The 26,810-nt window shown below is 32.8% G+C and overlaps 3 protein-coding genes across 4 annotated transcripts; all 3 read left to right on the top strand.

Moving 5' to 3' along the window:
• Positions 1 to 1,182: 1,182 nt before the first annotated feature.
• LOC103498654 (disease resistance protein RPV1) lies at positions 1,183 to 9,249 on the top strand. Of its 2 annotated transcripts, none has more exons than XM_051090140.1 (4): positions 1,183 to 1,718; positions 5,945 to 7,046; positions 7,205 to 7,486; positions 8,582 to 9,249. In XM_051090140.1, the coding sequence occupies exons 1-4, from the start codon at positions 1,225 to 1,227 to the stop codon at positions 9,128 to 9,130; spliced, it is 2,427 nt and encodes an 808-aa protein (XP_050946097.1). In that variant the 5' UTR covers positions 1,183 to 1,224; the 3' UTR covers positions 9,131 to 9,249. The 2 variants fall into 2 exon arrangements, with proteins under 2 accessions (XP_050946097.1, XP_008459550.1); XM_008461328.3 differs by having other exon boundaries at positions 7,577 to 9,249.
• A 655-nt stretch (positions 9,250 to 9,904) lies between these two features.
• Positions 9,905 to 10,606, top strand: LOC103498760 (uncharacterized). The gene has a single exon (XM_008461496.1). The coding sequence runs from the start codon at positions 9,905 to 9,907 to the stop codon at positions 10,604 to 10,606; it is 702 nt and encodes a 233-aa protein (XP_008459718.1).
• Positions 10,607 to 22,414: 11,808 nt separating this feature from the next.
• On the top strand, positions 22,415 to 26,793 carry LOC103498655 (TMV resistance protein N-like). The gene is made up of 7 exons (XM_051090053.1): positions 22,415 to 22,716; positions 23,591 to 24,692; positions 24,774 to 25,055; positions 25,188 to 25,464; positions 25,557 to 25,618; positions 26,536 to 26,606; positions 26,718 to 26,793. The coding sequence occupies exons 1-7, from the start codon at positions 22,415 to 22,417 to the stop codon at positions 26,791 to 26,793; spliced, it is 2,172 nt and encodes a 723-aa protein (XP_050946010.1).
• Positions 26,794 to 26,810: the final 17 nt, after the last annotated feature.

The following is a 26,810-nucleotide window of genomic DNA, read 5'->3' as shown; positions in this document are numbered from 1 at the left end:
TAAAAATCTGATACAAATTATAAAAAAAAAACATAACCAAATGTAACTAAATAAAACCAAACTGATCTACAAAGCTCCTTTCGATAAAAGATATGAGTAACAAATAAAAGAGATGAGGAAGAACAAATCGTAGCCCTAATTTTAATAAATAATATATGAGCAATTCACAGAAATAATATTAGGGCTTCAAAAAAGGGGGAAGAAATACATACACAATTCTTGTTTTCCCTGAAGAAAAAATGAGGAGAATAGGAGAAGAAGACGAGGAGAAGATGATAAAAAAAAAAGCCGACGAAGAGGAAGAAATCTAAAAGAATGAAACTGAAGAGAGAAGAGAAGGACGGTGGAGAAGAACGATAGAGAAGAGGCAGAAGAAGACGAGGAGAAGAGAATTAGGCAAATAGGAGAAACCGTGAGGAAGAACGACGAAGAAGAGAAGAAGAAAACGAAGAATGAAGTAGAACGATAAAGAAATAAACAAAAGAGGAAAAGAAAACAACAAAGAATGACAATTTTGGAATAATGAAAAAATAAAATAAGAAATATCAACCAAAACTAAAAAGTTGCTATATTTGCAAAATTGAAAAGGTTAGTGTTGATATTGTTAAATTAGATTTTTATTATGCCACCCAATACAATTTTCCTTTTAAAAAATTACGTTGTTATACGCTTAATTATTATTATTAAAATTGTTGTTCATTCTAATTACTTTTTAATATAATCTAACAAAAACACCTAACTATTGCATCACACTTTTTTTTTCTTTTTCCGAAATGATTGCCAAAGGTAAAAAAAAAAAGAAAGAAAAAAAAACGATGTTGTATGGAGGGAAATATGATGTTTAATTTGCAACCACAAATTAAAGGGACACAAGTGAAGGATGAGGAAAGAAAAAGGTATTTATGAGATCATTCAAACGTTGATTTGTACATTTTGGTCAAACTTTATTGAAATTTGTACATTTTTTTAATATTAAAGTAAACAAAATAATAATTTGAGTGTAAAATTTATAAGGTTAAAAAGTTATAAAAACAAAAAAGTAAATTTTATCTATTGAGTTTAATTAGAGTAAAAGAATAGAAAAAATAGGACAAGATGTGAAAGTGACATCACTTTAGAAGAAAGAATCTCACACAACCACACATTTGAATGCAATAATATCAAATGCATTAAAGGCTGTGTAGATCATATCAAAAAATCAAACCCTCAAAATTTTTCTCAATAATGTTCCTTTCTTCTTCTTCTTCTTCTTCTTCTTCAATTGGTAAATGGAAATTTGACGTGTTCTTGAGCTTTCGAGGCGAAGATACACGTGGCGGTTTCACGGATCATCTCTACAAAGCCTTAACACAAAAGGGAATTTCGACATTTAGAGATGAAAATGAGATCCAAGAAGGTGAAGACATTTCTTCAAATCTGTTGGATTCCATTGAAGCCTCGAGATTTGCTATCGTTGTGGTTTCGGAAAATTATGCATCTTCAAGATGGTGCCTGGAGGAATTGGTTAAGATCTTTGAATGTGAAGAGAAGCTTGGAATGGATGTTTTACCAATTTTTTATAAAGTGGATCCTTCTCATGTGAGAAACCAAAGAGGAAGGTTTGAAGAAGCTTTTGTTAAACATGAAATGAGATTTGGAAGAGATGATATTAAGGTTCAAAAATGGAGGAGGCTTCTCACCAAGCTTGCTAACCTCAAAGCTTGGCTTTCTCAATCTTGGTAATTAACTTAACTATTTTCTCATTTATTTTCATTTTTCAGATATCTACTTTTTTTATATATATAATTTTTTTTAGAAATAAAGTATCTTCTCTAATTAATTAAAATCTTAGACAAATTACGAAATAAATTATCTTAGTATATCGTAAATAGACAGTGATATTTTGATATATTTCGTAGATATTGTGGTTTATCTTGCTATATTTGAAAATAACGCTTAGATGTGGCCAATAGTCAGAAAAGTTATACATGATTACGATGTTTAGCGAGTTCGATTGAAATTTCGTGAGAGAAATTTAAGCTAAAAATTTGGTCCATTTTTTTTTTCTTTTTCTTCTAGTTTTATTTGTCTTCTAGATTTCTTTGACCTTAATTAATATATGCATTTTAGTTTAATTTTGTGCTGAAAGTTTGATTGAAATTTACAAAATAAGAGTTCTGTATATATTCGATAATATCGATTAAGGCTTTTCCAGACTAAAGAAAATGATTAAAATTCATAGGTCCAATATACACAGTTCTATACATTTTGGGTTTCTTTTTTTCCTTAATGTTTTTTCATTTATAGAACAAGTATTATCAAATACATAAATTTTTACCTTTTGATCTCTTCCATCTAGTTTAGTTATTTGTTCTTTAAATTGAAATAATTGTACTATTGTCCCAAGTTTGAGACCTAGAATGGAATCAAGTTTTACTTATTTTTAAAGCCTTTTAAGTGTTTTGACAAACCTTTAGCTTAGCTTGTGTTTATCTGTTTGTAAAAACTTATTGAAATGAATGATTGTGTATTTTTGTTGGGCTCTCAACACTCTCGACTTTTGCTACTACACACGTCAACGCTCTTGATCCTTACACTTAACACTCGCCACTATAAATTACTTTCAATAATAATATAAAAGGCAAGATTTCGAGGAGCAAGGAAACGGAAACAAGGAGCAAGAGCTAGCAAGGAAAAAAGAAAAGAAACGTGAGCAAAAATGATGGGCGAGAGAATAGAGACAATAAGAGCCTAAAATCCTAAACCCTAAGATGCAAGATAAGCAAGAACAAGGATGGATGGAAAGTATGTTTCTGATTAAAAAAAAAAAAAAGAGCAAGAACGGAAGGAATTAGCCAGAGAATGGGATCTCACTCGAATGCATAATATTATGTTTCGGTCATTTCCTTGTTGATGATCACACCAAGCAAAAAAGTCAAAAATTAAACTTTGGTATAGCTTGGGTGCATCCATCCTTTGTGCAATCCGACTAGCACCAGGTCAATAGAAATATGTATCACATTCTACTTTTGTTTTCTATTTATTATGTGTTAAAATTATATCTTTCATATGTAAAAGATAGATCAAAAGCATGAAACTAGCTAGACCGAACCTAATCATGGTTAAAAAACCGAAAAGAATTAAACACGTAATTTCCTATAAACTTATGAAGTAAGCTTTCTCTAGTCACAATTGCTCATCCACACGTCAGAAGGGCACAATGGGAATTAGGTTATGTAGAATGTACCAAGTTGAAACATTTTAAATATTAGGGACAAAAAAGTTGATAAATATCTCAAAGCAAAAACTGTGTAAAGACTTTTCATACCACCCAAAAAGCAATGTAGTTAGACTCAGTCAACAAACCACTCATATATACAAAAGTAAACTGCCCTCATATTGAATTATTTAATTATAACTATCAAATGTTCTTGATTGTGATTGAACTGGAAAAAAAAAAAAGATTGAAAGTTGCATTGTAATTGTAAATATAATATTTTAAAGAACCATTATTTATTAATAAATAATTAGCATCTGTGATAATAATAAACCCAACATGAGTTTTATTTATGTGATAGTGTTATATACGTTAACATTATTCAATTATAAATTATGTGTATTAATTAGTCATTAACGATAATAAGGTTTTGCTTTTGATGATCACCATGGATTTGAATTTAGGGAGGTTTGACTTTTGAAACCAAGTCCCATGTGTGGTATGAGGTTTATTTTGCATAGATGTCTTGAGGGTTTGAAAAAAAAAATTCATTCGCAAACAAGAGTTTAGCTTACATTTAGTGTAAGGTGAGTGAAACTGAAAGGTCCATGGTTCAAATCTACTTACGGTTAATTTATACTAAAAATTTTGAAAAAAAAAAAAAAGGTTCACTTCATTCACTTTCTTCACTTCCCATGCATACCTCTCATGAGTGGCTGCCAAAAGCATAAACGATCTCTCCTTTGTCCCGAGAGATCCAATTCATGAGTTAAGGTTTAGGTTTAGGGTTTAGACCACGTTGGTCTTAGTTTGTCATTTATGCCTTGTCGATGGTTCATGGTTGTTGATTTGATTGGTTTGTTGTTTGAATAATTCTTTTTTTGTCTGTGTCCTCAATCATTCTACTTGCTTCGTTGATGGTTGAACTTTCCTTGGATCCTTTTTATGGGTTGTCAAATATGCATTGTTCATTAGTGTTGTTGGTCGTAGATCATTTGTTGCAATTGTCTGTATCCGGTGTGGTTTCAATAATCAAAATTCTTTGTGATCATGGATCACTTGTATGATTTTATCTAGTATTATAAAACATATAGAGTGGTCAAAATGAGAAATGAGAAGAGAAATAAAAAGAAAAGAAAAGAGAGAAGAATAAAGAAGAAGAGGAAGTGTCAATAGTTTACGAGAGGTAGAAGAAATAAAGGAATTGTTTTATGGTTTTTTAAAAGGGGCTCTTGTAAATTTAGCAAAATTAGTTTGATAAATTAGGTTCATAACACACTATTTTCAGATTTGCAAAAATGGCAAAATTCAAGCCCAGCTTACATTTGAGAAATGAAAATTACAAAACTACCCACTAGAATTATCAACATTTTTATGCATCACTTGATGTGTTGTTGATACACTTGTTATGCTTTGCTAATACACTCGATGAATTAAATAACACTTGATACACATCATTGGTTTGAGATATACTTGATATGTTGTTGATACATTTGTTAAACTTTGCAAATACACTTAATAAATTAAAGACACTTGGTGCACTAAGCACGATACATTACATTGTCGATATACTTGATTAGGTTTAACACACTTAATAAGTTTGATACACTTAATAAGTTTGACACACTTAATACACTATTGATAAACATTTTATACTTCACCGATACGCTTGACAGATTTATTACACTTGTTGCATTTCATATGTTTGAGACCCTTGATCGATATACTATTGGTACATTTTGCTATATCTACTGATATGCTTAATTGATTAAAATACACTTGATACACTTGAGGTTCTGATGATACACTTAATATACTTCACTAGCATACTTTGATACATATTGTATGTTTCCTACACTAAGTTACATCATTCATATACTTAATAATACTACATTGAATTGCATAAAATTTGAAAAAAAAATAATGGAAATCATGTAGTAAGTATATCAACCAACTAATATATATAATATAAGTACATCACAAAACTAATATACAAAACTGATACAAATTGGGAGAAAAAATAATGATTGGGGTCTTAAAAAGTGGGAGAAGAAATATGAAATGATTAGGACATTAAAAAAAGAGAAGAAATAAGTTATTGAATGATAGTTTGAGAATAATAAAATATTTAAGATGGAATGTATTTTAAAAATTGAGAATGTTGTCATATTTGAAAGCAACCATTTGAAAGAAATTTGAAGGAAGAACTTGGATTTAAAAAAAATGATGATTGAAAATCTTGATAAAAAATGGTGAAATTAAAAGAAGGATGAGATGAAGATGCCGAAAACAGAGATTGAGCAAATAATAGTTTTTTTCTTATTATTTTTTTAATCTTTGAGAGAACCTACAGAAGACCAACCGAAACATAGTGTTTGAGAAAAACGAATATTTTTTATTATTAGATTAATTTTTCATTATGAATACAAATATGATACAAAGGTTTACAAAAAAGAAGAAGAGAAAATGGAAGATGAAGCATTAGAGGGAGATGATCAATAGAGAGAGAAGAATGTATAGGACAGTTTGGGAATAATCAAAATTTTAAAATATAAAATATCTTCAAAATATTTTAGAGATTAAAATTTGTCATATTTGCAAAATTTGAAAAGTATGTGTCATAGTTACTAAAACCTATTCTCAACCCATTACAATTTTTATTGTATTTAATTACATCAATTATGGTAAATTTGAAATGATGTTTGTGATGGATTTATGTATCTTCATTGTTTATTTTCTTGAAATTAGGTCACATGAATCAAATATCATTGAAGAAATCACGACAACAATATGGAAAAGATTGAAACATAATTTGACAGTCATTAAGGAAGACCAACTAGTTGGAATCAATTCTAAACTAAACAAACTTTCTTCACTTTTGATCCCAAACTCTGATGAGGATGAGGATGATGATGTGATCTTTGTGGGAATACATGGAATGGGTGGCATTGGTAAGACTACAATAGCTAAGGTTTGTTATCAGCGAATTCGTGATGAATTTGAAGCTCATTGCTTCCTCTCTGACGTTCGAGAGAATTATTTCAGAACCTCTGGCGACCTTCCATATTTACAAACCAAACTCCTTTCAAGGATGTTTTCATTTAAAAACAACCACATATTGGATGTTGAAGAAGGTATCGCTATGATCAATAAAGCCATTTTTCGAAAAAAGACACTTCTCGTCCTTGATGATGTGGATTGTTCGGATCAAATCATGGGATTGATTCCAAACAAAAGCTCTTTTGGCAATGGAAGTAGAATCATCATCACAACACGAAATGCGGATTTACTTTCGAACGAATTCGGGGTGAAAAGAATTTTTGAAATGGATGAACTTAAATATGAGGAAGCTCTTCAACTCCTTAGTTTGAGTGCTTTTATGAAAACGTGTCCAAAAGAAGGTTACTTAGAACACTCTAAGAAGATTGTAAAGGTTGTGGGAGGCCACCCTCTTGCACTCAAATTGTTAGGGTCGTCTCTAAGAAACAAAAATTTGAGTGTGTGGAATGAGGTGATAGAAGAGGTTGAAGGAGGTGGGAATATTCATGAAAAAATTTTCAAGTGTCTTAAAGTGAGTTATGATGGGTTGGATGAATGGGAGAAAGAGATATTTCTTGATGTTGCTTGCTTCTTCAATGGGAAGAGAAGAGAAGTTGTAGAAGAGATATTAAATGGATGTGGTTTCTATGCCAAAACAAGGATCGAACTTCTTATTCAAAAATCTCTCTTAACTCTTTCTTACGACAACAAATTGCATATGCATGATCTATTGCAAGAAATGGGTCGAAAGATTGTTCGCGATAAGCATGTTCGAGATCGATTAATGTGCCACAAGGATATAAAAAGCGTGGTAAGATATATATTAATGTTGACCTATTTGGATGGAATGACTTTCTACATTCTTAAAAAAATGCAAATTAAAAGAGAATATATAGTATCTTTAAATGTTTAGATGGTAACCATTTGATTTTATGTTATTTTATTTTTTGAAAAACCAAATGGTTTCAGGTGACAGAGACATTGGTCCAAAGCATATTTTTCAAATCAAGTTCAAAGAACATGGTTGAATTTCCAATTTTATTTTCAAGAATGCACCAACTTAGGCTGCTTAATTTTCACAATGTGAGACTGAAAAACAAGTTGGAATATTGCATTCCAAGTGAGTTAAGGTATTTGAAGTGGAAAGAATATCCATTGGAGTTTCTGCCAATCAATAGCTCTGAAGAATGTAAGCTTATTGAGCTTCACATGTGCCATAGCAATCTCAAACAATTTTGGCAACAAGAAAAGGTAACAATCTCATACCCATATATCTAAAGTTTTATTTGGAAGAAGTTATTATGATATCTTTTAGTTTCAAATAATCTTTACTTTTAACAGAATTTGGTGGGGCTGAAGTATATCAAACTCAATAGTTCTCAGAAGTTGTCCAAAACACCAAACTTTGCAAACATTCCAAATCTCAAAAGATTAGAGCTTGAAGATTGCACAAGTTTAGTCAACATTCATCCATCAATTTTCACTGCAGAAAAACTCATTTTCTTGAATTTGAAAGATTGCATCAATCTCACCAATCTTCCATCCCGCATTAACATCAAGGTTCTTGAAGTCTTGATTCTCTCTGGTTGTTCAAAAGTAAAAAAAGTCCCTGAATTTTCAGGTAACACAAATAGATTACTCCAACTCCATTTGGATGGTACCTCCATATCAAATCTACCATCATCAATTGCAAGCTTGAGTCATCTAACAATATTGAGTTTAGCCAACTGCAAAAAGTTAATCAACATTTCGAACGCAATGGAGATGACATCTCTCCAAAGCTTAGATGTTTCTGGATGTTTGAAGCTGGGAAGTAGAAAAAGAAAGGCGGACGATGGCGAATTGGGGGAGCTCGATGTGAGAGAAACCACACGAAGAAGAAGAAACGATGACTCTAACAATATTTTCAAAAAGATCTTCCTTTGGTTATGCAAAACTCCAGCTAGTGGCATTTTTGGGATCCCATCATTAGCTGGTTTGTACTCTCTTACAAAACTAAACTTGAGGGATTGCAACCTTGAAGAAATCCCACAAGGGATTGAGTGTTTGGTGTCATTGGTAGAGCTCGACTTGAGTGGCAATAGTTTCTCTCATCTTCCAACAAGCATATCAAGACTTCATAACTTGAAAAAACTGAGGATAAACCAATGCATAAAGCTTGTACAGTTCCCAAAGTTACCTCCAAGGATCTTGTTTTTGATGTCAAAGGATTGCATTTCATTGAAAGATTTTGTAGATATTTCAAAAGTTGATAATTTATATATAATGAAAGAAGTGAACCTTTTGAACTGCTACCAGTTGGCTAACAACAAAGGCTTCCATAGATTGATCATTTCTTGGATGCAGAAGATGCTTTTTCGAAAAGGAACATTCAACATCATGATTCCGGGGAGCGAGATTCCTGATTGGTTTACAACAAGGAAAATGGGATCTTCGGTATGCATCGAGTGGGATCCAGATGGCCCAAACACCAACATGATTCGATTTGCGCTCTGCGTCGTTTTTGGTCTGAGTGAGAAAATCGACGTTGTCAATGTTCCTTCCTTTGCCATTATCGCATCAGTGACTGGAAAAGACCGTAACGACTCGAATTTGAAGAATGGAGGTGATCTTCTGATTGGTGGATTTCCTGTTGCAGGGATGAAGAAGTTAGACCATATATGGATGTTTGTTTTGCCACGAACTGGGACTCTGGTAAGAAAGATTAGCAACTATAAAGAGATTAAGTTTAGATTCTTACTTCAAGCAGCTAATTATAGACAATCAATTACCCCAAATGTCAAAGTGAAGGAGTGTGGAGTTGGTTTGATAAATTTGGAAGAAGAGAAGGAGGCCATGAAACGGTATGCTTCTCACATTATCTTGAGAAACAAGAACTTATTGTTGGATTATTGATGTAGCTTATTAGTATAAAATTATCAGTTGATTAATGATGATTCAACCTGGTATCAAAGTATAAGGTTCTGTATTGAAACTTGCTTAATTTCAATAATCATGAGCGACGTAATTAGAAATTGCATTCCCCTTTCAACAATTGCATTCTTAGGTAGAAATATAAATTATTTGACCGGGAGTTGGCAACAAATTTTCGCCGATCAAACTGGTGCTACTACGCCTATGTGCATTCTTCATCTTTAGCAGTACCGTGAGGCTCAATGCATTGCATGGAAAGGAAAGCTGCCCGGAAAATGTGCTGATCGCAGCTCCTAGCAGCGCTGTTATGCCATGCTCTCAGTGGAAAACCATATTTTTAGCTGTTCCTGATGCATTTGAGCTCCGTTTTAACTCCATTTCGATTATGACACCCAACTCTGTTGAAATTAAATTAATCTAAACTTAATACATGAATTTGCATTATTAAATATGCATGAATAGTTTAGATACATGCAATAGTTGTTCATCACTAAATACATTGATATATGAAGAGTCACATGTATTGATATTTATTGTTAATGATTTTTAATATTCTTTTCTACTAGTATAAATATATGTAAGGTTTCTCATTTGTAAATAAGAAAGAAAGTAAGAAGTTCAACTTTAAGAAATATTATTCAAGTTCTTTCTTCTCAATTGTGTGAATAAGAGAACAATCTTCTTATCTTGTTTCTTGATTTGTAATGTGAGGGTCTATTACGTTTCTAACCAGTGGTATCAGAGCTTCAGTTAGATATGACTTCAAATGGTAACATGTTGCAATCCCAACTTCCAAAGTTCAGTGGGAAGAATTTTAATCAATGGAGTATTCAAATGAAAGTGTTATATGGCTCTCAAGAATTGTGGGATATTGTTGAAAGAGGATACATTAAAGTTGAGAATCAGAGTGAGCTCACAAATCAACAACTTGTTGAGTTAAGAGAAAATCGTAAGAAAGACGAAAAGGCTTTATTCTTTATTTATCAAGTTGTTGATGAATTTATTTTCGAGAGAATTTCAACAGCTACTTCTGCAAAGGCGGCTTGGGATATTCTACGATCTACCTATCAAGGAGAAGATAAGATAAAGATGATAAGGTTACAAGCTCTCAGATCCGAATTTGATTGCATTAAAATGAAAGAAACTGAAACTATTGAAGAATTTTTCAATCGTATTCTTGTAATTGTTAATAGTTTAAGATCAAATGGTGAAGAAGTAGGTGATCAAAGAGTTGTTGAAAAGATTCTTAGAAGTATGCCAAGAAAATTTGAGCATAACGTCGTTGCAATTGAAGAATCGAAAGACTTATCTACGTTGTCTATAAATAGTTTGATGGGTTCTCTTCAATCCGATGAGCTAAGATTAAAACAATTTGATGTTAACCCCGAGGAAGCTTTTCAAATGCAAACTTCATTTAGAGGCGGTTCACGTGGAAGACGTGGTGGTCATGGAAGATGAGGAGGTGGAAGAAACTATGATAATAGAAGCAGTGCAAATTCTAAAAATTCACAAGAAAGCTCTTCTTTATCTCGAGGAAGAGGAAGCGGAAGAGGAAGAGGAAGAGGCTTTGGCAGAAACCAATGAGGTGGTCGTGGTAATTTTTCTCAAATTCAATGCTTTAATTGTAGAAAGTATGGTCATTTCCAAGCAGATTGTTGGGCACTAAAAAATGGAGTTGGAAATACCACCATGAATGTGCATAAAGAACAAACGAAAAATGATGAAGGCATTCTATTCCTAGCATGTAGTGTTCAAGACAATGTTGTAGAGCCTACATGGTATATTGATAGTGGTTGTAGTAACCACATGATAGGAAATAGAAGTATATTTGTTACTTTGGATGAATCTTTCCAAAGTGAAGTGAAGACTGGTGATAATACCAGACTACAAGTCAAAGGCCAAGGTGATATTCTTGTGAAGACAAAGAAAGGCATAAAACGAGTTACAAGTGTGTTCTATGTTCCAGGTCTAAAGTATAATCTTTTGAGTATTGACCAACTGCTTCAACGAGGTTTAAAAGTTTCATTTCAAGGTGACATATGTGCAATCAATGATCAGGCCGGTGTTCTTATTGCCAAGGTAAAAATGACTGCTAATAAGATGTTTTCTCTGAACTTTACATATGGTCAAATATCTTGCTTCGGCAGCATATTGAAGGATCCATCCTGGCTTTGGCATTTTCGATATGGTCACTTAAACTTCAAATCACTATCTTATTTGTGCAAAAATCATATGGTGAGAGGTATACAAAATATCAACCATGAGACAAATATTTGTGAAGTGTGTATTCTTGCAAAACATCATCGAGATTCATTTCCAACTGGGAAAGCTTGGAGAGCCTCTAAACCTCTCGAGTTGATTCATACAGATTTGTGTGGTCCTATGCGAACAACAACAAATGGAGGTAATCGATATTTCATAACCTTCATCGATGATTTCAGTAGAAAGTTGTGGATTTATTTTTTGAAAGAAAAGAGTGAAGCACTTGTATGTTTTAAATCCTTCAAAGCTTTTACTGAAAATCAAAGTGGTTACAAGATAAAAACTTTGAGATCTGACCGTGGTGGAGAATATATAGCTTTTGGTAATTTTTTCAAGGAGCAAGAAATTTATCATCAAATGACAGCTCGAATGACTCCATAGCAAAATGGAGTTGCAAAGAGAAAAAATAGAACAATCATGGAAATGACGAGAAGTATGCTAAAAGCAAAAAATCTGCCAAATGAATTTTGGGGAGATGTTGTTGCATGTACTATTTACATTCTAAATCGAGCTCCAACAAATAGTATTCCAGGTATGACTCCTTATGAAGCATGGTGTGGTGAGAAACCATTTGTTAGTCATTTGAGAGTGTTTGGGAGTATAGCTTATTCTCATATTCCAAATCAGCTAAGAGGCAAGCTTGATGATAAATCTGAAAAATGCATTATGGTAGGTTATAGTGAAAATTCTAAAGCTTATCGATTGTATAATCCTGTGTCAAGAAAAATTATTATCAGCAGATGTGATTTTCAGTGAAGATGAATCATGGAACTGGAGTGACGACGTTGATGAAGCTAAAAGTCCATTTCATGTTAATATAGATGAAAATAAAGTTGCTCAAGAATTAAAGGAAGCAGAAATTCAAGCGGTGGAGTCATCTTCATCTTCAATGCCATCTTCCACAAGTGATGATGAAATCTCACCAAGGAGAATGAGGAGTATTCAAGAAATTTATAATACCACTAACAGGATTAATGAAGATCATTTTGCTAATTTTGCTTTGTTTGCTGGTGTTGATCCTGTAACTTTTGATGAAGCCATCCAAGATGAGAAATGGAAGATTGCAATGGATCGAGAAATTGATGCGATAAGAAGAAATGAAACATGGGAGTTGATGGAGCTTCCGACAAACAAACAAGCTCTTGGAGTAAAATGGGTGTACAGAACAAAGTTGAAGTCAGATGGTAATGTTGAAAAATACAAGGCAAGACTTGTTGTAAAAGGCTACAAGCAGGAATATGGTCTGGATTATGAAGAAATATTTGCCCATGTGATAAGAATTGAGACCATTAGATTGATTTTGTCATTAGTTGCTCAAAATGGATGGAAAGTTTATCGAATGGATGTAAAATCCGCTTTTTTGAATGGACACTTGAAGGAAGAGATATTTGTTGCACAACCTTTTGGGCTATGTGCAAAGGGGAGAAGAAGAAAAAGTGTACAAGTTGAAAAAAGTCTTGTATGGATTGAAGCAAGCACCGCGAGCTTGGTACAGTCGTATTGGCAGTTTTTTTCTAAAGACAGGATTTCGAAGGTGTCCATATGAGCATGCACTCTATGTCAAAGAAGACAAGTATGACAAATTTCTCATCGTTTCTCTTTACATTGATGATTTACTTTTTACTGGAAATGATAAATTTTTGTGTGATGATTTTAAGAATTCCATGAGAAAGGAATTTGAGATGAGTGATATGGGTCTCATACACTACTTTCTCGGAATTGAAGTTAATCAAAATGAAGGAGAAATTGTCATTTCACAACAAAAGTATGCTCATGATTTACTAAAAAAAATTCGGATGGAAAATACTTCATCTTGCAACACTCCCATGGATGCAAATTTGAAATTGTGCAAGGATGATATTGGAGAAGCAGTCGATCCAAGTTTGTATCGAAGCTTAATTGGAAGCTTAATGTACGTGACAGCAACAAGACCTAATATTTTATTTGCTGTAAGTATGTTAAGCAGATTTATGACAAACCCAAAAAGAAGTCATTGGGAAGCAGGCAAAAGAGTTCTTCGTTACATTATTGGCACCATTAATTTTGGAATTTATTACAAGAAAGTTTCAGAATCAGTGTTGTTTGGTTTTTGTGATAGTGACAAGGGTGGTAATGTGGATGATCATAAAAGTACATCTGGTTATGTTTTTAGTATGGGTTCAGGTGTTTTTTCATGGACTTCAAAGAAACAATCTGTTGTTGCCCTTTCTACAACCGAAGCAGAATATATCTCGTTACCTGCAGCTGGATGTCAAGCTTTATGGCTTTGGTGGATGTTAAAAGAATTGAAGTGCATGTACTCAAAAATGTGAAACTGTTTTATTTTGTGATAATGGATCTGCCATAGCATTATCAAAGAATCCAGTTTTCCATGGAAGAAGCAAGCATATTAGAATCAAATATCATTTTATTAGAGACTTGGTTAAAGATGGAAAAGTGATAGTAAAATATTGCAAGACTCAAGATCAAGTGGCTGATATTTTTACAAAGGCGCTCAAGTTTGACTTATTTGTTAAATTCAGAGGAAAACTTGAAGTTGCTCAAGTCTAGATTAAGGGAGGATGTTGAAATTAAATTAATCTAAACTTAATACATGAATTTGCATTATTAAATATGCATGAATAGTTTAGATGCATGAAATAGTTCATCACTAAATACATTGATATATGAAGAGTCACATGTATTGATATTTATTGTTAATGACTTTTAATATACTTTTCTACTAGTATAAATATGTGTAAGGTTTCTCATTTGTAAATAAGAAAGAAAGTAAGAAATTCAAGTTTAAGAAATATTATTCAAGTTCTTTCTTCTCAATTGTGTGAATAAGAGAACAATCTTCTTCACTTGTTTCTTGATTTGTATTGTGAGGGCCTATTACGTTTCCAACAAACTCTACCTTTTACGTGTTGGAAACCTATAAAATCACTAAATAAACATATAAAACATAGAGACTTATTATCTGATATATATTGTATTATATGATATATCTGATAGCATGCATGGAGAGTAATCTCTAAACATACATATCGCTATAATAGGTGCAAAAAAAGTATGATAACAGTGAGATGGCAAGAGAAAGATATATCAAGATTTTGTCTTAGCAATTTAGAGATATGGGTCGGTACTTAGTTTATAGTACATGTAAATCATCAATTAAATAAATGTATGGAAGGAAGGTGAAAAATTAAAGAAAATGATTGGTGATCCACTTAAATCAGATGATAGTTTAGTTTTAATTTCCTAGAAGTTAATGACCTAAAATTGGAAGAGGTGCATTATTTTATACTCTAATTTTCCCATGACTCATTTTCTTGTTAAGGTTGGATTAACTTCGAATATTTGATTTTCATTCTTGCAAATATCTCCCAAAAATTATAAATGTATAATAATATACAATAAACAGGCTTACAAAAATGACGACTTGCTACAGTTCCCCTTTCTCTCTTTTTTCGAAGCATGCAGAAACAACAACACCCGGTGAAAATGAAGATTTACCAAAAAGGAAACATTGGAAACAACCCACCTCAACCAACTTCCACAAATAACATTCAATTTCCTTATCAAGTTATAAGCAACGACTGCCTCACCAAAAAAGGCAAGTTTTTATCAACTCCCATAATTGCTTTTCTTACTTCTTCTGGCCAACACGTCCTTTTACAAACAACTTCCAAAACACTGCCAAATCGAGAAGAAAGAATATATTCTTTCTTTGGACAGCAAATCCAGATTCCTACATATGTGGTTAACAGAAATATGCCATCACAAGTCATTTTCAATGGATATTTCCCCTGATACACTAGACTGGATAAAAAAGTGCTTCAAGTCTCTGTTGGACACATCCAATGCAAAGCACTTCTTCACTGAAAGGAGACAAGAGGATTATTGCATGTGGGTACGGAAAATAAAAAATAAGAGCAAATATGGTACCATAGCTGAGATCTTCAGAATCGACAACAAAGGCGGAAAGTGTAGTATTCTTGTTCCTGAAGGCTCTGATGAATTTGGTTAGAAGTCATTTCTAGCTATGTTAACTTTCAAACATCATTCCCATAAAAAATGGCTTCATTCCAAGGTTTGAAGAGAAACAACTTCCAGACATTACTCCTCATCAGACTCTGATATCTGAAGGAAGTCATAGGCAAAAACTCTCACTACAAAAAAAATGACATTCCATGACATTTCATTAGCACTCAAATTGAGAGGAAAGAAAAAAAAGTTGTCATAAAAGGTTAAAAAGTGCTATTTTGGCGGGAAAAAATGCTGTTTTCGGAATTTATTTTTCCGTGACAGTTATTTTCTGTCATAAAAGGGTTTAGGAATATAAAATAATTTTTTAAAAATAAAAATTCCCCAAATTCTCACGCCCTAATTTCTAAATCTCACACCTAATTTCTCGAAGTCTTCCATGCCTCTCCAAATTTACTGTCGTCGTCGTCTTCAACATCCGAAAACCTGCTGCCGTCATCTTCAACATCCGCCAAAGCTTCGACGTCCGACCAAGTCAACGACGTCCGCCCACTCTTCGACGCGCACAGTCCCACCATCACCACCAGTCCCTTCGACGTTGCCGGTGAGTTCTTCACTTTCTTTTTTCGTTTCTTCTCCCTCCCTTTATCTCTTCCCCTGTTCATGATGCCCGAAAATTAGATCTTCTGGAATTTTCTATTGGTGAGAATTAAACGAAATTGGGAACAAAATTAAGAATAATTGCATTTGTTGTTAGGTGTGAGATTTTCTATTGGTGAGAATTAAAAAAGTGTTGTAGATAAAGAAGTGTTGTTGATCTTGAAGTCTGTATGTAATTATTATTGAAGTGTGTTGTTCATAAAAAGTGTTGTAGATAAAGAAGCGTTGTTGATCTGGAAGTGTATTGTTGATCTTGAAGTGTGTATGTAATTATTGTTGAAGTATGTTGTTGATAAAAAAGTGTTGTAGATAAAGAAGTGTTGTTGATCTTGAAGTGTGTTGTTGATCTTGAAGTGTGTTCTTTTTGGTTTTGCTAGGTTGACAAAGATCTTAACAAGGCAAAAGGGAATCCTATGGCATTCTATAAGGTATGTACTGCTCAATCATGTTATGATTGCATAGGCAAACATATTTGAAGTGTGTATGTGTTCTATGTTGTTGAAGTGTGTTGTTCATCATGAAGTGAATGTGATGTGTTTATGTGGGTGAATGTGTTGTCTTGTTGAATTTTTTTTTTCCTTTTCTTTTCTTATTAGGTTTTGCCACAATCCATTGGAGCAATGAAACCATACTTATGCCAATTAGTTGATGTATAGCCTTTTTTATAGGTTTGGCAGAAATTTTTTTTGTTTAAATGTAATTATTTAAAATAGTTTGTTCGTACCAAAAAATATTTGTACTAACAATTAAAGCAATATTACAAAGTGTGTTTCTTTCTATTAAAGTGTTCACCCTTTTTCCATTTGTTATTGTATTGGTGTGTAATGGTATGTGTAATGGCAGGACGACAACAAATACAGAATTCAATAAGAAATAGGGCTTTTGAAAAAAGTGACTAAAAACACAACTACGACATTTAAATTGAAAAATAAAACTGTCATCGAAAAAGTTTTATTGACAGTTAATTAAAGTCATGGTAAGTAAAATGATGACAGTTAAAAAGTGTCATAAATGATAAATAATGACATTTAATATCAGTCATAGAATATTAACAATGACAGTTATCTTCCGTCATAAAATGTAAACTATGACAGTTATAAGTTGTCATAAAATATAAACAATGATAGTTATTAACTGTCATCGAAAATAAATAATGACAGTTATACTCTATCATAAAATGTAATCTGTGATAGTTATTAACTGTCATCGTAACTAAATAATGACAGTTATAATCACTCATAAAAAAGTTCTTTCGTGACAGGTATTATATATCACTGAAACCACATTTCGTGACAGTTTATACAACTGTCATAAAATACTTTCCATGACTGCCGCATCAATGACTGCAAAAAACTGTCACGAAAACCTTTAATAACAGCATTTAACTGTCATTGTAGGCCCGTTTTCTACTAGTGCAATGACATTCAACTTGTTCCATAGAGCTCCATGAGTACTATTTGTATTATCTAGTTGCAAAGAAGCCTCTGTTAAAGATGTTTGGGACCCTGAGGCAAACGACTGGAACTTTAAACCGAAAAGGCCTCTAAATGAAAGGGAATCTACAACATGGCAATCGATAAAGAACTCCCTTCCTTCCAGAACAGATAACAATAATTCTAACAGACCTGTCTGGAACATTGAGAGCAAAGGATTATACACGATTGCATCAGCAAAAAAGGCCATCTCTGAAGGTACACAATTCACTACAATAAACCAAGATCAAAATTACAAAAATCTTTGGAGCTCTTCTATTCCTCCAAAATGTAAGTTCTTCATATGGATGATGTTATATCAAAGAATTAGTACAATGGATGTCATACAAAAAAGAAACCCTTCCTGCTGCCTCAGCCCAAGTTGGTGTATCACGTGCAAAGTGGCACAAAAGGATATCAAACCATCTATTCCTCTTCTATCCTAGAGCTTTACATCGTTGGAAAAAGTTACAAAACAAGCTAAACTTTGCAATTCCAATAACAAGCATAAAGGACTTATGCCCTTGTCTATGTTCAACCAAAAGCAACAGCATAAAGGAAGTGATTCACTTCAATGCTATTGCGGCAACACTATGGACAATCTGGCAGGAAAGAAATAATCAAATCTTCAAAGAAAAGTCCTCTAGCTTCTGGAACAATTGGGAGAGTATCTGTAATATGATCATATATGGTCAACCAAAAGCTCTCTCCTCAAAAACTACACTTAAAGCACAATATCTCTCTCCTCACTAACCAATGTATTAGGCTACTCTCCAGCCTGCTGTAACTCCCTTTATCAATGAAATATTGTTATGGTTGCTCCTTTGCCACCATAACAAAGTATCTTTCTCTAAAAAAAAAAAAAACAGGCTTACATATTATCTCTAAAAAAATGTCTTTACCACTTTTCGTAACTTCTTTTTAGTCATGCATCATCAAGGTAAGTGTATAGATGACTTTTGAAGATAGTATATATAATTTGTTGTTTTATGACCCTTCATTTCAATAAAGAACACAAATTTATTGTCACTATATATAATAATAATATTTTTACACCTGTGGTTCCTTCAATTATGACACCAAACATTATACATAAACATAAATTTGAACTTTCATGCATGTATAACAATATAGTTTCTATCGTTATACAATGAAGCCATAGATAACGAAAACCGGTAACCGAACTTCAGTAAAGTTATTTACAGATGGAGTAATTACAACTAAAATGATGGCATATATTACTAGCAAAAGAAGCATAAATAACTTGTTGGGTGGGTTTCCTTGCTTCAACAAACGTAACTTGTTCAAATACACAAGTAAACAAGACATTCACTTTATTGGATGTAAACACAAAACAAATAAATATATAATGTCAACATGCATTAATTACAATAACAAACTTGCTCTTAATTACTATTTTAAATGAACAACTTCTAAAAGTATTTAGAAGTATAACAAAATATAATAGTCTATCAGGAATAGATGATAAAAGTTTGCTATATATATATAAAGAAGGTGAAAAAGCGAAGAAAATCGTTGGAATGTCTTGTATTCATTATACAACGCCTCTAAAACCTCTTTAATTTTCGTATTCTCAATATGTATTCACTTATAGTTATTTAACGGTTATAACTCTAGGGTTTAGAGAAGTGCAAATGTATATAAACTCCCTAACGTAGTATTCAGAAAACATTCTCTTTGATAATATTGCTCTCTTTTTTCCTCGTGGACGTAACTAACACAATATTAGTAAACCACATATATCTATTTGTCAATTCCTGCATACAGTTTGTGTATTTCTTAATATCGTTGATTTCATAACAAAAATAAGGAGTCCTCTCAAATCAGATACCTTTTCCAATTTTTTAACAAGATAATAGAAGAAGGGATTAGTAGATGTACCAGAAAATCATTGGCACTTCTTTGCATCTTTATCATGCATATTCCAAGGACAAAATTATTTATGACCTAATTAAAAATAACAAAGATACATTTACAGAAAATCATAATCGTTAGATGGACTATTCTTCATGATTGCATCAACACTGCTGATAAATTTCGGAGAAGACTTCCTAAATGGAACCTCAACCCAAACTTGTGCATTCTCTTTAAAAATCATTCTGAGGACAAACAACATTTTCATTTCTTGTGTCGTGGCCAAATCTCTATGGGACAAGGTTGATCTGCTGTTACGATGGAAAATTAACAACACTGCTTCTCTTTGCATAGACATCTGTGGCATAAACTAAGAAAAAAAGAAAAGGTACTATCATCTTCAACACACCATTGTGATTGTGCTCTGGTCTATTTGGCTTGGGAGAAACAACAAAATTTTCAAGAAAAAGTATAGATCCATCTCTGAATTTTGGGAAGATATTCAAGCTCTTACCTGATATTGGAGTAGATCAAAGCTTTTTAACAACTATAATGTTAGCTTTATTGCTTGAAATCTTCAAACTTTTGTATAATTTTCGGGGTGTTTTCTTTCAAGTTATATCTCTAGCTCTTTTTGTATGTCCTTGCTTCGTGTACTTATTTTTATTATATCATTAATGAAGCGAGGATGATGAGAGTGTGTTTACTTAGTGGAGATGTCCGAGTGTACCCTTACGATCTTTTTCAAAAACTAAAAAAAAGAAAGAAAGAAAAGCTATGATAGTATTTGGACTCTGTATATATACCTAGTTTCCACAAGTCATTACATCAAAATGATCCGCGTGCAACAGTAGCTTTTTAACGCCATCATTTGAGGTTGAAATGCTTCCTTTTCTCGTCTATATTCGGCTTGAACTCAAATTTTCAGGACTTAGTTGCTTAATGAATTTAGGTTCGATTAGCTTCAATTTGCTTTTAAATGCTTGCAAAGGGCTCAAAAACAACCTTGAATCACTCCTTTTCTATAAAATATGGATGATAATAAAGGTAAGAGTAGAAAATCTAGCCTAAATTAAATAACTGTATTAGAAGAAAAAATAATATATAGCAGCAAGAAAGACAAGAATAATCCGAAAGGAAGAATTTTTATTTTAATTTCCAAGTACACACAATAGACACGAGAGAATATAAACCACACACATGATCGTTTAATCTCGACCATATAGTTTATGTTAGTTGAGGTGCGCTACACGAGAAGGAAGAGGCTTATAGGACGTGGGATCATTACAAGCATTCTAAGAAGTTTTAATAATGCAAAATGAGGAAAACGAAGAAGAAGTTTAATTTTTAAAGTGTCTAGATAATTTATATTTTTCTGTCATAAAGTGTGTGTATATAAAATCATATCAGATTTATTTTTGACAGTTTATAAATTATAATAGATTTGAAGGTATGCATAATTTTTAAAAAAAGGATGCATTAGTTAAATGACAACCTCGGTCCTCCCAAGTGCCATGCCAACTACGAACTCTCCAATGATTCCATGTATTAAATTTGATTTAAGTTCAATACTTAGTTTTTCCATTTATTAAACAATAGCAACAGCAAGATAATATAGTATAATATATGCTTTTTATTTATTTTATTAGGTCTTAATTTTGTTTTATATGTTGACTGTGTACATTATTATTCAAGGTCATCTTTCATATATATTTCATTATTTTTCATTTTTCATTTTCTGATTGTTTTAATTTCTAATCATGGAGGCTTCATCCAACAAACAATTGACTTTTGATGTTCATGGATTTAAACAAAAATTAAAACGAATGTGACAACAAAAGTTCATTACTATCCATAATCTCTCATAATTATGTCCAAAAAAGAATAGAAGGAAAGAAATAAGAAAAAGAGAAAAAAAAATTAAAATGAAAAGATGATAACACTAGAAGAAATACGATGGAAATGCGATCAAAGTCTCGTATTGATTCCCGCTTTTCTTTTGTTAGACTACTCCTGCTTCCTGTATTCCTTTGGAGGCAAAGAGGACGGAAGTTAAAAAATCTTCTCCCTTAATATATATTATCGATATAGAGATGTAGATGTATATATATGCTTATACAAAAAATTATCCAGATAACTTGGTTGGATAGAAACAATCACATTTTCAATAACAAAAATATGAGCAGCACCAACTGTTGGGAAGACATTTTGTAATCTTCTAGGATTGTAGTCTAGCAGGCACTCTTTGTTCAAAAATTACAATCCTGCTGCAATTTCCTTAAAACTTAGCAGCTTTTCTAGACTGATTGCACTGTAATCTGGGCTTGGCTTCAAGCCCTTTCTACTATGTTACTTTATATAAATAAATTTGGGCATAGCATATAGCTGATACTTCTTCTTAATGGAGAAGCAATGCTTGCTAGGTTCTGCTGTTTCCTCTTTCAAAATAAAATTAACAATATGACTAAAAACAATTGTTTTTTGGGTCGACGTCTCGGGGGTTTTTGAGGATATTAAAAATGTATCGACCTAGGTAAGACATACATATTTGGATGTGTCTTGAGTGATCTTTAGTTCCATTTGTAACTTTTTCTGAAAAAAGATACAATGGGTCAATAGTCCCATTTATAGCTTATTAAAATAAAAAACAAAAAACCAACCTGGCTCTAACGATTACAAAGTCAAATGATTCCATCCATTTGATGTACAACAATGATGTCACATTTGAATATTTTAATTTAGTCAATTAGTAATATATAATATGCAAGGTTTAAATATATAACGAATTTGTAAATATATAGCAATTGAAATTGTGTGTGTGAGAGAGATACAGACAAAAACTTCATTGTTCTTATTAATTCTCCAAACATGAAGAGTTTTGATACATTCATAAGTTTTAGAGGCGAAGATGTTCGGAACAATTTGATGGGATATTTGTCTAATGCACTGCGTAATTACAGCTGTTTAATAAGATTTTTTTTTGGATAATGAGAGACTATTAATTGGAGATGATCTAGATAGGAGGCTGATGGAAGCAATTGAGGAATCAAGAACAGCTATTGTGGTTTTATCACAAAACTATTCTACTTCAAGATGGTGCTTGAGAGAATTGGAGAAGATTATGGAATCCATGGACGACGGAACAAATCGAGTTCTTCCTGTGTTTTACCATGTAGATCCTTCTCATGTTCGTCATCAATCTGGACCTTTTGAGAGAAGCTTTGTTGAATATGAAAATAATGGACAAGACTCACAAGAGCAGGTTCATCGGTGGAGGGATGCTTTCGCTAGAGTTGGCCATCTTGCAGGGGTCGTAGTAAACAAAAACAGGTAGGGTCTCACTCTTCTCATTATCATTTTCTTCTTTTTTTTTATATATAATTATTTCTTCGTATGGTTAGATGTTAGGGAACAACAGACCTCCAAATATCTTCACAATAATATGATATTATCCACTTTAAACATACATCCTTCATGGTTTTCCTTTTGTTTTCACTCAAAAAACTATCTCATATATACCGTTTGAACCAAAAATCCATGGTCATCCCCTTAGTCTTATTTAACCGAAATGTGAAACTTTGATCGCTTTCTCACTTCGCATTAGACAAAATTGGGTGTACTCTAATACCATTTTTGAACCTAATAGTCTTTTGAGTTTTGTGCGTTCTGATACTATACGTTAGTGATAAACATCCTATTTTATCTCAAAAAACCAATTGACTAATGATCAGGAAGCTAGAGGGAGTACTAGGTCATTGTATCTTATCAAACATGCATTTATGAGGTCTCGAACTCCTTTGTTTTTTCCAATGTAGCACACAACCTAGCTCAACACACTTTTATTTTTTAGCATTCAAGTACATAAAATAATATGCGAATAGAAGAAGTTAGAGATTCCTAAATTAATAGCCTAATAAATAGTACTTTAAAAAAAAATATTACACATAATTGTTTCTTTACATATTCCTAGAATCTCTGCTTGTTCTAAAAAGTCTCATGGAATATATAGAAAGGAGCCCGACTAATTGAAGAATTAGATACACAAACTTTTTTAGAATTAGGAAAATAACTCTCTTCATTGATGGTGTGGATTATATAGTGGGGATTCTGTTAATAGTCGTTCATTGTATACTATAGGAAGAAAGAAAGCGAATCCAAGCACACCATAAATTTTTTTTTGACATACTACTCTTTGGCCATGCAGCCCTGAAGTGGACAGTATCAACCGAATCACCAATCAAATATTTGATAAGTTGCGAAGACCTATGTTAATAGGCCCTAATCAATTGAATTACTTGGTTGATATGCGAAGTAAGCTAAGGGATATCAATAACCTACTTGACTTTGAATCAGATGAAGTACGATTTATAGGAATAGTTGGAATGGGTGGTATTGGTAAAACAACTATTGCAAAAGTTTTACACGACAGTATTGCATTTACATTATTTGGTGAAAATTCTTGCTTTGTCACTATGTCTGGGCGTGATATCGTCACGGTCCAATGTCTACTACTCTCTCGACTTCTTGGAACTAGGGAGAATATTAACATTTTAGAAAAGAATGAAGGAGCAAACATGATTAAAGATTGTTTGAGTAGGAGAAAGGTTTTGATTATTTTTGATGGGGTGAATGATAGAGAGGAATTAGGATACATAGCCGGAAGTTTTGATTGGTTTGGTCGAGGAAGTCGAGTCATCATTACCACTAGAAATAAAAATGTTTTTTCTCACCCCAATCATGAACAAGTTCAACTCTACAATGTGAAACCACTTGATTACAACACTTCATTCTCACTTTTTTGGAAGCATGCATTTGATCAACAAAGTGGGGGTCCAAGTGAACAACAATTCATACAACTTAGTCAGAATATAGTGGAAAAGGTCGAAGGAAATCCACAAGCATTGGAACAAATTGGATCATTTTTGCGTGGTAAAGATATTAATGTATGGAAAGAAGAATTGAAGAGCCTTGTTTTAGTTGATAATGAACGTCTCTTCAAAATATTAAAGATAAGTTTTGATCAATTAGGGACAAAAGGCCAACAAGCTTTTCTTGATTTGGCATGTTTCTTCAATGGAAAAAGTACAGGCAAAATTATTGAAATACTTGCGAGTTTAGAATACAATTCCCCCAGCGAAGTACTAAAGTTGTTGTGTGATAGATATCTTATTGAAATTAGAGATGGAGACACAGTATGTATGCCCAATTTGATACAAGAAATGGGTCGAGAAATAGAACGAAAAAAACGTCAAAGAAGCAGGATTTGGCTTAGAAGAGATGCTTTCGACATATTTGATGAACAACATGTAAGTCTATATATGTTACATTATATTATTGTACATTATTTTCCATGTTATTTAATTATATTAACTGATTTACTTTGGCAGGGAGTAAAAGACATAAAAGGTGTTGTGTTGGACAAGAGAGACACAGAACCAAACTTAAAGTTGAAGGCTAAACAATTACAAGATATGAGCCGTTTAAAAATATTAGAGATTGACAATGTGCAGCTGAGTCCAAGAAATCAAAATGATCTCTCAAATCAGCTTCGATTGCTCCACTGGGATGGCTTTCCTTCAGACACTTTGCCACTAAATTTCGAAGCACCATATTTATTTGAACTTCTCTTGCCTAATGCACAAACCACTCATCTTTGGAAAGAACTAAAGGTTAGACATATATTTGCAAATACTTTAACCTGCGCTATATATATATATATGTTGTGATTGTGCTATTTGCAATAATTTTTCAAATTTTCTTTCATAACATATATAAATACATGTTTTGTTATTTGGTAACAGGGATTTAAGAAATTAAAGGTAATCGATGTTAGCAATTCCCAAACTTTGGTGGAGACACCGAATTTGAGTGCTGTTCCAAATCTAGAAAGATTGATTCTATGTAATTGTACAAGATTGAAGAAAATTGATAATTCAATTACAAAATTGAGACTTCTAGTTTTAGTAGACCTCACAGGCTGTGTTCGCCTCGAAACATCCGAGTGCATCGATATCTTGAAGAGTCGCCCAACAGTAGAACTTCGTGGCTTAGTTCTACAGTGTCGCCAATCATTGAAAGGTATTTGTTATATTCGTAAATTTTTTCACTTCTTTTTTAAAATTCAGGATCATTTTGTGTAATTTAACCTAAACTTAAATTATCATTATAAGGAGTTGCGAGACAGCACCAATCCATGACCCTCGCTCCCGAATCCCGGAGCTTCTTTTCCGGTGTAAGTTTTTACTTATTCCTTTCCTTGGTCCTTAGAATATATGATTGATATTAAACCCTAACTTATAATTAAAAGGGAAAATGATTCTAAAAGTATGGCCTTAATTTGTTTAAATTTTTAATTACAAGTGTTAATCTCAACTTGTTTTTGAAAAATGATACAATGGGTCGGTTGGGTGCACCTGGGCGTCTCCACTAGGTGGACACCCTCTTAGCAGCCTCATCACTCCCGCTTCATTAACATATATATAAAATCAGTACAAGAAGCAAGGAGAAGGGCTAGAGATAAGCCCTATTATACAAAAGCAGAAATATTTAAAGCTATGGAACTACAGTTGTAATTAGAAAAAAGTTTGGATTTGCTGCTCCATAAACCAATTAGTGCAAGGATATCTTTCCATAAATCCTGCTGTTTTTTTAATCCAGATTTCCCATAAAATTACAGCAATAGTATTGAAAGTCATGGATCCTCTTTGGCTCTTAATGTTTATAGAGCATATATCCTTACACAAGAGGTTGGTCACATTTGATATTATACTTCTTCGTTGTCTGGCTGTACATATTTTATGAAAAAAGAAGTATTTTCATCCCTTCATGGTTCCAAATTCTTTTACATTTTTGAGCTCACATCTGTGTTTCTATGAAAGTAGCTTGGGAGAGATCAGCTTTTAGAACCAGTCTTTTGTTGCGGTGCAATTCGGTTAAGTTTCCTTCGGCCTCTAATTTATCAATCAGATCGATCTCTTTTATCCAAGCCTTCTTGTTCTCCTTGACCTGTCCCTTTTTAATTTTGGCCCACTGTTTAATCTTGATAGCTAATTGCTTGAGCCGACGCATGAAGGAATATCCCGCATAACCATGTTGTCTAGTATTGTTCCACCACAGTTCCACATTCTTCTTGAAATCCACATCATATAGATAAGCGTTGGTGAATCTGAGAGGGGGAGGGCCCAGTTGAAAGAGGAAGCTACAAGGGCTATGGGGAAATGGTCTGATGTAATTCTAGATAGAGTTTTTGTATGATGGCATGAGAAAGAGTTTTCCCATTCAAGTGAGTAAAGGAATCTGTCTAATCTGGATAATGTGGCATGTGCTCTTAGGTTAGACCAAGTAAATTTTGCATTGGTGAGGGGAGGGTCAATTAAATTGCAACTGTTTATGAAGGAGTTGAATTAGAGTAGCTGGATTTTTGG

Source organism: Cucumis melo, chromosome 9, assembly GCF_025177605.1.
Source record: "Cucumis melo cultivar AY chromosome 9, USDA_Cmelo_AY_1.0, whole genome shotgun sequence".
NCBI lineage: Eukaryota > Viridiplantae > Streptophyta > Magnoliopsida > Cucurbitales > Cucurbitaceae > Cucumis > Cucumis melo.
Note: the sequence above shows the minus strand (reverse complement) of the source record. Positions and strands in the feature narration are given on the sequence as shown.

What these genes read in the sequence shown, in the direction of transcription:
- LOC103498654 (XM_008461328.3), top strand. Translation starts at nt 1,225, where the DNA reads ATGTTCCTTTCTTCTTCTTCTTCTTCTTCTTCTTCAATTGGTAAATGG. An exon ending in GCTTGGCTTTCTCAATCTTG is followed by an intron (nt 1,719 to 5,944) that starts GTAATTAACTTA and finishes TCTTGAAATTAG; the next exon opens with GTCACATGAATCAAATATCA. An exon ending in ACAAGGATATAAAAAGCGTG is followed by an intron (nt 7,047 to 7,204) that starts GTAAGATATATA and finishes AAATGGTTTCAG; the next exon opens with GTGACAGAGACATTGGTCCA.
- LOC103498760 (XM_008461496.1), top strand. Translation starts at nt 9,905, where the DNA reads ATGACTTCAAATGGTAACATGTTGCAATCCCAACTTCCAAAGTTCAGT.
- LOC103498655 (XM_051090053.1), top strand. Translation starts at nt 22,415, where the DNA reads ATGGAAGCAATTGAGGAATCAAGAACAGCTATTGTGGTTTTATCACAA. An exon ending in ATCTTTGGAAAGAACTAAAG is followed by an intron (nt 25,056 to 25,187) that starts GTTAGACATATA and finishes ATTTGGTAACAG; the next exon opens with GGATTTAAGAAATTAAAGGT. An exon ending in GTGTCGCCAATCATTGAAAG is followed by an intron (nt 25,465 to 25,556) that starts GTATTTGTTATA and finishes TATCATTATAAG; the next exon opens with GAGTTGCGAGACAGCACCAA.